The following is a 13887-nucleotide window of genomic DNA, read 5'->3' as shown; positions in this document are numbered from 1 at the left end:
TTTCAATTTTTTCTCTCTCTCAGAAAGCCCTGGAGGCCTGAATATCAGTGTGACAAGAAGAAGCAAGGTGAAATTCAGGAGGCAACTGATTTAACTGCAGTGAGGTTGTTTTGGAGGTAAGACAAAAAAAGATCAGGCACTTTCTGTTTACTGAAAAAGACAAACTGTGCTCAGTGGAACTTTTACTGTGTCCCTGAGTGATGAGGCTTCAAGGTCCTTGCATGAGATTAAATGTTCATTAACAATAACCACAATATAATTGAGATTTTCCATGACATCAAGTCTCAGTCTCAGATTGTTCTCTTACCCATGTTTATATACAGAGTGATAAATTAAAGCTCTAAGTAAAAGGTTCAAAAGCACCCAGGTACAAATTGAGGAAGCATTTGAGATGTGATTGTTACTAAAGCATTAGGAACTTGCCTGGGATGCTTCACTAACACTAAGCATTATCCTAACCCAATCACAAGCTGCAAGCGTGTGAATGCAAACACGTTCTCAATGCATCTTGAGATTCAAACACTCAGAGGTGGTCTGGGATGCATGTGGCCACATTCCTTTAGACGTTTCCAGGGTCACATAGAAGATCAGCTCCTCAGCTGACTTCCACATTATCCAGAAGTATGTTTTTCTCTCCTTCATGCTCATTCATTGAATTATTCAAGGCCATAACCACAATATTTATTTTTACTTTTAAATGATGGACTTGTAACTGTTATTTTTACAGTGTGGTATTTTCCATTAGCCTCAACATGCTCACCTCTTTGTGCAACTTCAAACAAATTCAAACAGAGTTTCTCACTATTGTGGCTCCGTCTGTAATTTTTTGACCCACACGTTTTCCAAACTGTGTTATCACAGTCTTTGTTATCATTTTCTTTCATAGTGGTATTCAGGAAGCTAACACTAGCCGTGTGGGAGGTGGTTTCCTGTTAGCACATTGATAATTTATGCCTAATACTGCATCACAGACGTGTTTGGATCTTTTCTACACCATGACTCAGGCTCGCTGAGCTCAGAAGTGAATCTGCGAGGATGTGATTACGATTGAAAAACATTACCTGCAGGTTGACAAGTAAAACCTCTGCTACTCTCCACTGTGTCTCATCCTGAGTGTGAAGTTGATTAAATCAGTCCTATCGGCTCATGGCCTACAGGTCACGTCACACAGCAGCGTGGGACCGACAGCTAAAAGGCCTTCGATCATTCGATAGGTGTGAAAACAGCAGTGATCACTCTGATGGCTAATAGGTAGTAAGACATCACACAAATACACACTGTAGTGGCACTGGCACACAAGCACACACTTGAATAAAATGTTATGATGGACAGACTGATTTTAATACATGTGGCGAGAGAAAAGAAGGTTCAGATTTAGAGAATTTGAGGCTATTAACCTGAGCAACATTTCCATGGACTTCACTTTCCATGTGTGATTCTTTGTGTGTCCATATTAACTCTTGTGTGCCAGTGTGTGTTTCAGCTCCTTACCCTGTGTGTGTCGTTTTCGTGCCCTCTACGTCGTTGGTCCAGTTCCTCATAAGGCGGGACTATTCCTTCTCTCCTCGCCTGCTGGTACTCTCTTCTTAGCTGCTGGATCCTGTCCAGACTGCTACACACACACACACAAACACACACACACAAACAGAAGGAGTAAGGTAGGTGCACACAACCACGTGCACACAAATATTCCTAGAAACAAACATGTAACTGTGAGAACTGGCTGCAGGAATGGATGATTGTTTAAATACATGCACAACAATCTGCCTCCTAATAGTTCTGACAGCCTACATCTATATCTGTTTCACCGAGAGACAAGAAAACAGAAACATCAATCATTCTATGAATATTCCTTCTCTCTCTCAACAGAGGAAATACGCAGCATATCAACAGCACTGAACCCTGGGCAACCTTGTGAGTCACACACACACACACACACACACACATATTCACTTGCCCACACATAATGGAAATATGAAAAGCCATATACATATGTTCCCGTATACACCATTAGAATGGCAGCGTGATATTTCATAAACGAAGTTGGTGGAAGGAGGAAAAACACATTGATGAGACATCAGGCTTTGTGAAAAGTCTGAAACATAGCAACACGCTCTGTGCTTTTTTTATCCGAGCATTGTGTAGTGTAAACCTGTTCCTGTAACAACTGAAAAACTATTCCATCATGATTTTTACACTTTGGTAAGATTTAGTGGTAGTTTTAGTTTCGAGTGAGGTTTTTTAAACCCTGGACCAATGCTTAGGATATTCAAGGTGTCTTGGTCCAGGTGAGAAACTGTGCTCAGAAAACACTTATTAGACAAAGGCCAGTCATCATGCACACAACACAAAGACACAAACACATACTGACTAACTCATACACATGCTCAACACAAAACAATTGAAGAAAGCATATAAGGAACTCATGAAAGCATAATTTCCTTGAAGAAAATAATTGCTTTTGTCCATGAGCATTGGTTTTGTGTGTGTGTGTGTGTGTGTGTGTGTGTGTGTGTGTCTTTCTCTCAGACATGCCTTTTAGTGAATCAGTGTCTATACACAATGACCACATAAACAGATTAGCTAAGAATAAAATGCGTCACAAGTCTGTCTGACAGAAACATTCCACAGTGCTGACGGGCGGCAGGGTCCTAATTGAATTACATCATATCACATACCAGTAGTAATTTAAAATCAGAGTGAGAACACTCGGTCGATAACAGATTAACAAGTCGAGTTACAGTGAGAACATGTGGTCAGTGGGTTCCTAATTATCACTCACGGAAGCTTCATTCTAAGCATAGTGAGCATCAACAGAAAAACCTGCGTATTGTTCAAAACTAAATCATTCCCCTGAAATTATACTTTCATGAAAACAAAAGCAATTAGGGCTTAATAGAGCTGTTCTAACTTAAAAATAATAGCTTTACTGTAATATTACAAATTAAAAACAATTTTTGAATATGCTAAATCATACTTTTCCAGCTATTTAATTTCTCCAAAATGTAATTTCCTCACATTCGTGTTCCCATCTTTATCTATTCTTTAATTTAGATTTATAGGCCACCTCCCTTTGAAGCCTTAAAGCCAGAAAGCTTTTAGAATATACACTGTGAACGTTTCAGAAAACATGACTTGGCTTGATTTAGTTTTTCTTTACTCTCCCTCCTCTGTCATTTATGATTTATTTGTATTACGTGTGTTCATGTCCATGACAATATTTCATATTTAAAAAAGAATGACATACTGAGTATACAGTGCACTGCCAGCTTTTCATTCATTCATTCATTCAGTGTCTGGTTTAAAATTCCAGAGGCACTGGAGTCACATAGTAGACTGAGAAAAAACTGCATTTATGCCCAGCATAGACTGTATCTAGGACTACATGAGACACAATCTAATGCCAGTCTGTGTGTTTGTGTGTGTGTGTGTGTGTGTACGGGTGTGTTTCTGCTCAAAATTCTAGCTGCGGAGCGACAGAGAGCTGTGTCAGCAGTAACACAGCATCTACTGTGCAAAGAGCAGATTTAGAGCGCAGCGAAATGAACCCCATGACCAACACGCTTTTTTTAACCGTAGCCTGACCTGTCACTTATTCGGTTTAAAGGTACAGTATGTAGGATTTAGTAACATCTAGGGGCAAAGTTGCAGATTGCAAACAATTGTATTCACTTGCATCACCCTTCCCTTCCAAATGCGTAGGAGAACCATCGTTGGCCTTCACGTAACGTAAACACACAAAAGGCCTTTTTCTAGAGCTGGTGGTTTGAGTGTACGTATTGGGCTCCTGTCGAAACAGGGAAGTGTGACATGGCGGACTCTGTGGTAGAGGACCCGCAGCTGATGAGGCTATTTAACTATAACACAAAGCTCCTAAGGTGCTTATACAATAATGAAAACATAATTATTATTACATATTCCATTCATGACATCAGATCCCCTTAAATCTACACCTTGGAAACTCTAAAGTAAATATTTCCTTTTCAATAACCTTATTTAACTTCTTTGCTGTTTTACTTTTACCATTTTATCAAGAGAGTAAATCCAAAATGTCTTTTTATTTTTTAAACATCTCCATACTGTATATATCATCTGCAGCACCTTGTTCAGCATCACAGCGACTGTAGTGACCCAGGATGTTACAGTCAGAGAGATTCACCTGAGGCAAACTGGCAGCTCTTCACAAGGCCATCACGTAACAGAGACAGACAGAAATAAACTGGTGCACTGCTCACATGCAGCACTATTCTACACAGCTCTGGTGACTGTATGTACAGTTCTATCATCCCTTGTTTGAGGTGAAATTTGAATGTTGAACTCTCACATTCTATTACATTTGACTCTGTTCTAGCCCAGCTTAAGCATGTTCTTCTTTAATGTGCTTTTGCATGTTCATGCATCACGGTAGGAATGATTTGTTTCATGAGGAGGCCCAGATGATACACAATTCATGCAAATCTGCTCACACACACACACACACCCTCACCCTCTGGTCTGATTTATTGACAGAGGGCCTGGGAGAGTAAGGCAGTAAAATGTACACAACATTCATTTATGCACAAAGACACATACACATAAACACTCCTATGTGTGCATGTCCATACACACACACACACACACACACACACACACACACACACACACACACACACACACACACACACACACACACACACACACACACACACACACACACACACACAGAGACACAGACACATACACACAAAGGTTATTATATACGATTTATGACCCCACATAAAAGGAAGAGGGTGGGCCCAAGAAGAAATACATGTGATAAACAAAGACATACACACACACACACACAAACACACACACTCAATTACCACACATACTCTTTAACTGAGAAAGTCATTGATTAGCTGAGGAGAAACATGCTGTAAAAGAAGTAGAATTACATGACTTCACTTTTTAACGACCATTGTGGTCACTGAACAACACAAGGTTTGGTTCATGTGGTAGCAGCCAACTAGTGTTGTGTTGTCCATGTGCTTGTGTGTGATACAGTGTGAGTGTGTATCTATGACCTGCTGACACTACATCAGGAATGACTTCACATGAGTGTCATACACTTTAAATTTTACAGTTTGATTGTAAAGCCTACAATAATGAGAATGTGTTTCAAAATAAAAGCAAAGGCTTATATCAGTGGGAACAAAATTCTGCCTATTCACCTACACACACACACACACACACACACACACACACACACACACACACACACACACACACACACACACACACACACACACACACACACACACACACACACACACGCACGCACCCAGGGAGATCAATCTCTTGCTCTGTCACACCAATAATAATTCTATAAATGTTTAAAATCAGGCCGGGAAACTCGGCATAGCTGTTAATAATGCTCCTATTAATAATTAAGACTTTCTGTTCCATTAATAACATGGTGAGATAGGCCCTTAAATATATCAACGTCCACAGTAAAGGAATACATCCTTGTCATTAAAGCCTATAAATATTTACAAGACTGGTTATAAGTGGTAAAATTTCTTGTTTTTTCAAGTCACACCTTTCTGTAATATCCTCTCTGGTTTGGTTTTAAATTCATTTTGGGATCTGGCCATCTATAAGAGTCTGGCATTGGGGCAGGGGGAAATGTAATATGTGTTCAAAGGTCATGTATATTTCCCATTAATTTCTAATGACATAATGTGAGATCTATCAATGCATGTATTAACACAATCCATTCAGGAAACAATGCACTAAGCACAAAACTGCCTGACAGATGTTTTATTCATTCAATCTTTAATGCTTGTGTTACATCTAAATACCTTGGAAAGGCATTATCATCAGCCCCGCCTGGACTTAAGACTTGGCTTTGGAAGATCATTAATAATTAAAATCCATGCAGTGATGTGACAAATCCATTAACCAAGACCAGTGCTGCAGTCTGGAGGAAAACACCGTGATTTGTCAAAAGCACCTGAAGATCTATCTGCATTTTCCCTCTATCAGAAAAATGAATTAGGGATTTAGAGAAAGGACGACAGTGAAAGATGAAGAGATGGATGCACTATAAAAGAAGAGGAGAGAGAGAGAGAGAGAGAGAGAGAGAGAGAGAGATGCAGAGAGGAAGCAAAGGTCGAGCAAATATTAGTAGTGCTCTCTGACGGATGACTGAGCGAAAATGTTTCATAAATCTGAAATAATAATGTCCAGAGAACTACAGACGACACACATACAGACAACACACATGCCACGTCCAGTCTAGTCTCCTCCACATACAGGAGACTTTAATAGGATAAAAATGTGCCCGGCTTGCAGAGCTGTTGACCTTCTGAGAAAGTAGTAAAAGTCAGATTTCCTTTCATTAGCACAAACACAAAGTCATGACGGCCATTTGGGAAAAATCAATAAACCTCGAAATACAAACTGCAATTGATTGAAAAGCTTAAGAGATGGTGCATACTGTAAACACATGCATGCCTCCTCAGACCCCTTTTATTTAAGAAAGTAGAAAAATGGTTGACTTTACGTCCTGCTGTCGCTGAAATGTCGGAGTAAGGGATGACTGTGACAGTGCGGCTCACGCAGGCAGAGTGGAAGTTCACAAAGTCAACCGGGCGAAACAGCCACTAAACCGGAGAATTTTGGAAACTCGGGCAGCGTTTTAGTCTAGACGGGTGGAAACTGTGACATTAGGAAGCGATGAGGTACAAACTCACAACCATCTGCTGATTGGGTCTTTTCGGTCACAACGTAGCTTAAGCTGCTTTGTCAGACTCCTGTTATATGACACCCATCAAGAAGAAAACAACCGGCATCGTCCTCAGCTGCCAGTGTGGAACACAACATGGATATTCAGTTACAAAGTGTTGCTGTTGTCTCTGCTAACAGCTGTTGTGCAGTTAAATAATGTATCTTGGCTACTATTTAGAAAATCCTGTGTACACAGGCCTTAGTATGGACATGGATTTAAACTTAAATAAAGCCATAAAGCTTGTGTGGGCCGCGATCGTTTTGGTTTAAAAAAACTCTATAAAAAAAAAAGGTAGGTATGGATGTAGCCTAAATGAACATGGACTTCCTATTCAACATGCGGGACCTTTAAAATGTTTAAGCCCAGGACACAGATATCATGTACTTAATTAAATTTAACTGCAATGTAATTCTTAATGCTGTTAAAAGAGTGAAGGAATTAATTTGTGTTTGAACCATCTGACCTCATTAACGAGCAAAGCCTCAAAACGATTCTAAGGTCAGTGTCACTCTGGGTTCTGACGGGTTCTCACACCACAGTCAATCGTAATCGGGCAAGAACGATGTGGGAAATGAAGCTTAATGTTGACTGATTGTGACGACAGGGACTTTGTCTTTTTCCCTCCAAATGTCCACAAATGCATGCTGGTCCGTGTGTGAGAGTGTGTGTGTGTGTGTGTGTGTGTGTGTCTGTGTGAGTGTGTGTAGTCCCCAGTGTCTAGTTGTAGAGTAGAGGATCGTTAGCAGACCACAGCAACTGAAGCAGGTCGATACATTATCTCTGTCTCTCGCTGACTCTTGTATCTCTTGTTTTACTCGCCTGCTTGCACACACACACCCACACACTCACACCCACACTCACACACGTGCACGCACACACACATGGGATTGCTTGAAAATAACACAACACAGTAGTCGGTATGAGTTACAGTCCATCACGTGGGGACATGGCTTTGAGCTTTCTTTACATTTCTCCATCCTGTGCGTTCAATCATTTTGATGTTTCTGCTGTGCTTGCTCTTTTCTTTTCACGTTTCTTTTTTTAAGGGCAGTACATTTCCGTCACTCTTTCTATTTTCCATCTCTCACACCTCCACTCAACCTTTTCTCTCTCTCTCGCCTCCTCCCACCCCTCCACGGTTGTTTCCGTCCCAACTCGACACCATCCATCTCTCCTCCCCATCTTAATCTCTTCATCATCTGCTCATCTCCATCTCCTCTGCCCCTGCCTCCACTCCCCCCCCGCTCGTCTCGCCTTCCATCATCTCCCGCCTCCTAATCTCCCAAGCTTCTGCTTGGCTCTAATTAGCCGACTTCTCCGCTAATGAAGTTTGACAACAAAAGATCGCCAATTCCGGCAGGTGGGTCAGAGGGGGGGGGGAGGAAGAAGGACAGGGGCAAGAAAGGAGGGAGAGAGGTTGAGTGAGCGAACGACTTGGTAATAACACTGCAGTTGTGTATGTGGTGTGTGCTGTCAGGTGGCTCTGTTGCTCTCTTCTCCTCTGCAGGCTAACAGGAAGTGACACGTGTTTTTTGAATGCGGCTGACAGGATATGACACTGTTCTTTCCGTGGCGCAGTCTAAGCACGGGGAGTAATTAGCGCTCTATCGACGGCCATGACATTAATCAGACTAGCTGTCTAAATGGCTGCGTGGGTAAGAGAGACACTCGCAGTGGCAAAGGAGGCTGGCATCCTATCGTCATGACAATCAGTGTGTGTGTGTGTGTGTGTGTGTGTCTAATATACAGACTGAATATCATCTGGCATGACATTATTTAGACAGGACTTCTTTCTCTGTATGCGTACGTGTGTGTGTGTGTGTGTGTATGTTTGTGTGTGTGTGTGACAGGCAGAGGAAGCGGGAGCGCTACAGGTGGTGAACGGGCTGCATGCACTCAGAGAGCAAGCTGTCTGGCTCTGCGTTCTCCTTTGACTTTAACAGTCGTGTGTGTGCGTGTTTGTGTGTGTGTGTGTGTGTGTCAGGACGCCTTTTTGACTAATGTCTCTGCCAAACACACAAACTGGAGATGAAGATGGATTCATACTCGACAAAAAGGGTTTAACAGGCCAATGAGAGATACCTGGCATGTACGTGTTAAAGCATTACACAAGGCAAAGTTAGGAAAATTATATATAATGCAGTCCCTCTAATGGATTTGACTGTGAAGCTGTAAACATGTTGAAAATAGACATCGGCTTAGAAATGAATGTCACAATCATATTCATGGAAATAAACTACTACTGTCTCGCTTGTTTATGTTGATTAAGTTAATTTTGTGGGAATATAAAGCAGATAATTACTTCACATTTGCTTCAACCTGCTTTATGTTGTCTCCTTTTTACCACCTCTACCAGTGTACCTGCTGAAGCTACAGTATAGAATTGATTTCATATTTACAAACTGCCTGATGACCTGATGTTGACTGCATCTTCTTTTAAAAGCAAACTTAACCATAAATATACTGTACGGGTGATTTTTATTAGTGTGGAATATCAATACATATTTTCTCATTTTATTTAATGTGCTCTATATTTTTCTGTAAAGCTCTGTGTACGATTTAAGACTAATTAAAATGATTAATTGACTGTTGATGCAAAGTATGACCAAAATGACCAAATCACATAAAATTGGATAAAAAAAGATCTATTGACAAACTGGCAGAGACCTAGAGAATAATATTATTATATTACATAACTTCTTCATTATATCATTATAATATAACGTTTAAATAATTAGATCACGTTTTGTTCACATTGTTAAAATGTAACATGAATGTATATAATGAAGCCATTTTATTATTTATAGTTACACTGATATACAAGCTGGACTAATCATCCTTCATGTGACCCAAGCTGTCAGTCAAACTATCTTAGCTGATTATTCAAATATGTGTTGAACTTGTGGACTCAACCAGGTTAGTTTAATTACATTTCATTAAGCATAAGCTCAGACAAAGTTCTCATAACCACATTAATTTCACCCCTAAGCATAATTACTTTTCCTAAAATCAGTCTGCTCAACCTTCAGCACCAAATATGAACTTTAATTTTGTTCAAACACACAATGTGATGGAAGCCAGGCACAAAACAACATTGAGCCAGTTAGATATGAAGCTAATTTGCATCTTTAGTCGAGGTTATATGATGGAAAGCTGCAGTGCATTACAATTGTATGACATTCTGTATGAAATATGCATAGGATACAAGTAAAGAACAGCCAATTTACATAACATTAAGAAAGGACAAAGCTAACTCTGTCATCAGTGTGCATCTTTTGTGTCTTGAAACTTGCAGCATGCCCGTTGTGTTTGTGTGTCCTTTTAAGAGCCTGAGTGGATGTGCCCATGTGTCCTTTTACCCCGTGCGTGCTCCAACGCGGCCGGATGTCCTTTGCATGGAATTTATTTTTTCATTGAGAACTACTTGTGCAAATACAAGAGGCGGAAATCATAAATGAGAGGAAGAGAGTGCAACAGGAGGAAGGAGAGACCTAGAAAGGGTCTATTGACGGAAAGAGAGCAAGGGGGAGGAAGGGATGGAGCCGACTAGTGCCTCTTGAGAGCTTTTCCTTATTAGCCAAGCTGAATCACACACTCTTTACCCCCCCCCCTTCCACTACCACCTCTTCTTGTTTCTCTTTTTTAGTCCTCTTCACATTTTCTACTCTGAGTATCTCAGTCCATTTATTTGCTACGTTCCCATCTTCTTTTCTCCGTCTAATTTGCCCCTTTCAGCCCCAGAAATTCACTGACCCCCCCTTCCCCCTCCTTATTCTCTTTGCATATCCTCACTCTGCCCCCCCCCCCTTCCCATTTCATCTGCCGAATTATCCCAAAACACCCACTTAGCCTCTCCTCCCCTCCGAATCCCTGGATAACTCTTCTGTTCTCCTTTTCTCATCCCCACATCTACTTGGGTGCATTCATGCTTCCTTCGCAACCCCAAAAAAATTTGGACCCAATATTGTCTCCTTCAAATATTCCTCTTCTCTTTCATTTTTTAAAGCTCTAAACATGCACTGACCCTCAATCGTTTTCTTTATCCTCTTTATTTTTCTCCTCACTATTGTCCTTGATTTTCACTTGTTTGTATCTCTCTCTCTTCCTGCTCTTACAATTAAATCCCCTCTTTTCTGTAGCACTCTCACCCACTAATTTGTTCTTTTAGCTCCGAACAGAGTCTGGCCTTCTGTACCTCTCTTCTGTCTCACCCCCTTTCCCCCTCTTTTTCTTTCTCTACCCTACTTCCCCTCTATTCCTAATCCCACTTAACCTTCCACTTTACCTTCCTTTAGCTGCAAAACACTCCAAACTTCTCTCTTCTATCCGTCACAGTCCTTGAATCTACTTGTTTCTCTCTCTCTTTTAAATGAGCTGAAGAAATCCACATTCCTTTCTAATGAGTTGGCATAACAATGCTATATCCTTTGTACCCACATTAATAAATGAGACTTGAAGGACACCCGTAAAAATATGCCTCATGTTATAAAAAGTTGACTGAGATTGGGGAAGATTGGGTTTATTCATCTACTAATTCCAGAAATCTCTGTCTGAATGTGGATCAGTTATCTCGAGACCCGTCAATCCGCTTCACACTTGGGATGTGTATTGCAAAGGGCCTAAGAAAGAGTTGTGTGGTATTTGATGTAATCTGAACACAAAGAATGTGCAATATTAATAAACTTTGAATAAAGAGGTGACCAGTGCTCTGTAGCAACAACAAGCATTCACGACAATGGCAACGGTAACTGATTGTCCAGTTCTCACACACACACACACACACACCTAAAAAGCTCAACCTAGACTAATTATCTACATAGAAAAAGTGATGTGGAAAACAGCGCTTGCACTGAACAACCTGGCAGCCCCGAAAGTGTGTGTGTGTGCGTGTGTGTGTGTGTCTGTCTTTGTGTCTATGTGGCACTCAATAAGCTGAGAGAACGTCTGATCAATTAACATGGAGGACAGAAAGCCTCTCCAGTGACTGGCCAAGCAAAGCTAAAAGCTCATCTCTCTTTCATGTATGAACTCCCTCCACGTCTCTGTGCGTCTTCATTCCAGACTCTTAACACACATTTTTGGAGGTTGTGTTGTTCACAGCCTCACAATCACAAGGCTATAACAGTCTATACATTAATGCTTCAATAAGTCTGGGACATTACAGCAGATGTTACAGCTGTGTCAATTCTTATCTATGTGCTTTTACATAGCATGTCAGTGTTTGTGATATAAACGTCACCGAGAAGCCGAGCAACTACAACACTGTGCTTTGAATTGAGTAACATTTAGGAGGAAATCTGGTAGATGGCTCAACAGAAGGAAAGCGTATTAGTGTGTATGATACAAAGCAGTAAGAGGACGGCTGCTCTTCCAGCACAAACAGCAAAAGTTTGCAGAGTTTCTCGCGAGATGGGGGGACGGGTGAAAGCCAACGGCAAAACTCACTTCCTCACTTTATCCTCTTTAGTCAAGCGAACCCAAAACAAATACAAATGGAGAAACATCAACAAGAAGGGGGGGGGGGGGGCGGGCAGTGCAGGAACTTGGTCTGTTATCTAACACTGCATCATTCCAGAAGAGGTTTATTTAGCTTAATACAACGACTGCACTGGCATCAGATAATCTACAATCTTTAGAGTTCCTTCACATGAAAACACTACATAAATCACAGCCTATAATAACAGTACATGCTGCAGGTTTAATCCTGACCACAGGGTTGAATTAACACGTCCCTAAAGCTTGGGTTTATGCTCAGCGGGCTGGACACCTCCCAACGGTTGTATCTCGGTGTGCGTGGTGCGTCTAGTGCCACGTGGATTTGAGGTGGAGGCTTAAGTCTCCTAACAGACATCGGTGATTTACAAGGGATCAGATATCAGATACCGATTGATATTCTGATGTGTCCTGGGAGGGAGATTGCAGAGGGTGTAGGAAATGACTCTGCTACCAGTTTGTCAAGGCGAAGAAACATAGACAAGCCCAATGCGTTGATCCAAGAGGAAACAAACCAGAACCAGAAGAAAGCTGAGGGCAGCACTCATTCAAGGCTTAGGTGGTCACTTCAGAAAATGGACTCTGGCTGTGTGGATGTGTGTGAATCTGACATGGTAACTACCCCCATTTTGTACATGCACTTAAGTGTGTGAGCGCAGAGGAAGGGAGCAGCTGTAGTGAGGGGAAGAGAGGGAGCAAGGAAGACAGTGTGCAAGTGTTTACAGTGTGTGTGTGAGAGTGTGTGTTTGTGTGTGTGTTTGCATGCAGAAGGTGGGCAGAGGAGGGCTACTTGAGAATCTTCTGAAGAGCCCCTTTGCTCTAGCCCTTTTTCCCCTGACTACCTCCGTCCCTATAGAAGCCACTGAGGCCTTCATGGACGAGAGGCAGAGGAGCTGCAGGAGCGTAGACGCTAACAGCATGACCAAATCATAATCAATTAATGCTGCGTTCATATTAAATGCAAAGCGAATTTCTGCATCACATTAGTTGCGTAGATTTGGCTGAAGGATCACGGCCCGATCTCACATATGAGAATGTGAACTGAATACTGTGGGACAAAGTTAAACAGAGTTGAACTCCACTTGAAACCACGATGGGATTTGTTTTGCCACAAGAAGCAAATGTTTTATTCACATCTTCCCTCGCACAGACTGGAAGTGATTCGCCTCCAGATACATTTACGTATGTGTGACTGGGCCCTCATTCAGGTTTACCAACTCCAGCAACGCAAGTAAACAACCTGCGACAACTGGGTTCTCCTCCAGAGAAGAGGAGAGCAGGAGGCTGATGGGAAGAAAGCTCTTGTACCTGCTGTGGAAATGCTGGAGAAGTTGGTATTTGGATCCATCACTCATTCTCAACATGTAGTGACATCGCGTCACACAATTTCTTTTCCCCTTGAATGTGAATGACGCATATTCGGTGTCTATCACATTGTGTCATCAACATAACAATCACACACACGCAAATTTTGCAGTGGTGAACATTCGCCTCCTCTTCACATCTGAGGGACAAATCCAACAAGGTCTTTCTGTGACAAAGCGGATCCACCATGTCATGTGGAGTTCAACTCTGGTGAACTTTGACCCGCGACATTTGCTGTGAACACACCATCAGCAACAGTCCATCAACACTTACCTGGC

General features: G+C 41.6%; 1 protein-coding gene across 2 annotated transcripts in view; it reads right to left on the bottom strand.

The window, feature by feature from the left end:
- LOC133021483 (partitioning defective 3 homolog B-like) overlaps positions 1-13887 on the bottom strand; it is a 199548-nt gene that overhangs the window by 53360 nt on the left and 132301 nt on the right. For both annotated transcript variants that reach the window (XM_061088344.1, XM_061088345.1), the window contains exon 23: positions 1492-1612. In XM_061088344.1, the coding sequence (XP_060944327.1) occupies positions 1492-1612 (121 nt within the window). The remainder of the gene's footprint in view (positions 1-1491; positions 1613-13887) is intronic.

Source organism: Limanda limanda, chromosome 16 (genome assembly GCF_963576545.1).
Source record: "Limanda limanda chromosome 16, fLimLim1.1, whole genome shotgun sequence".
Classification (NCBI taxonomy): Eukaryota; Metazoa; Chordata; class Actinopteri; order Pleuronectiformes; family Pleuronectidae; genus Limanda; species Limanda limanda.
This window is presented reverse-complemented; position numbering and strand designations above follow the sequence as displayed.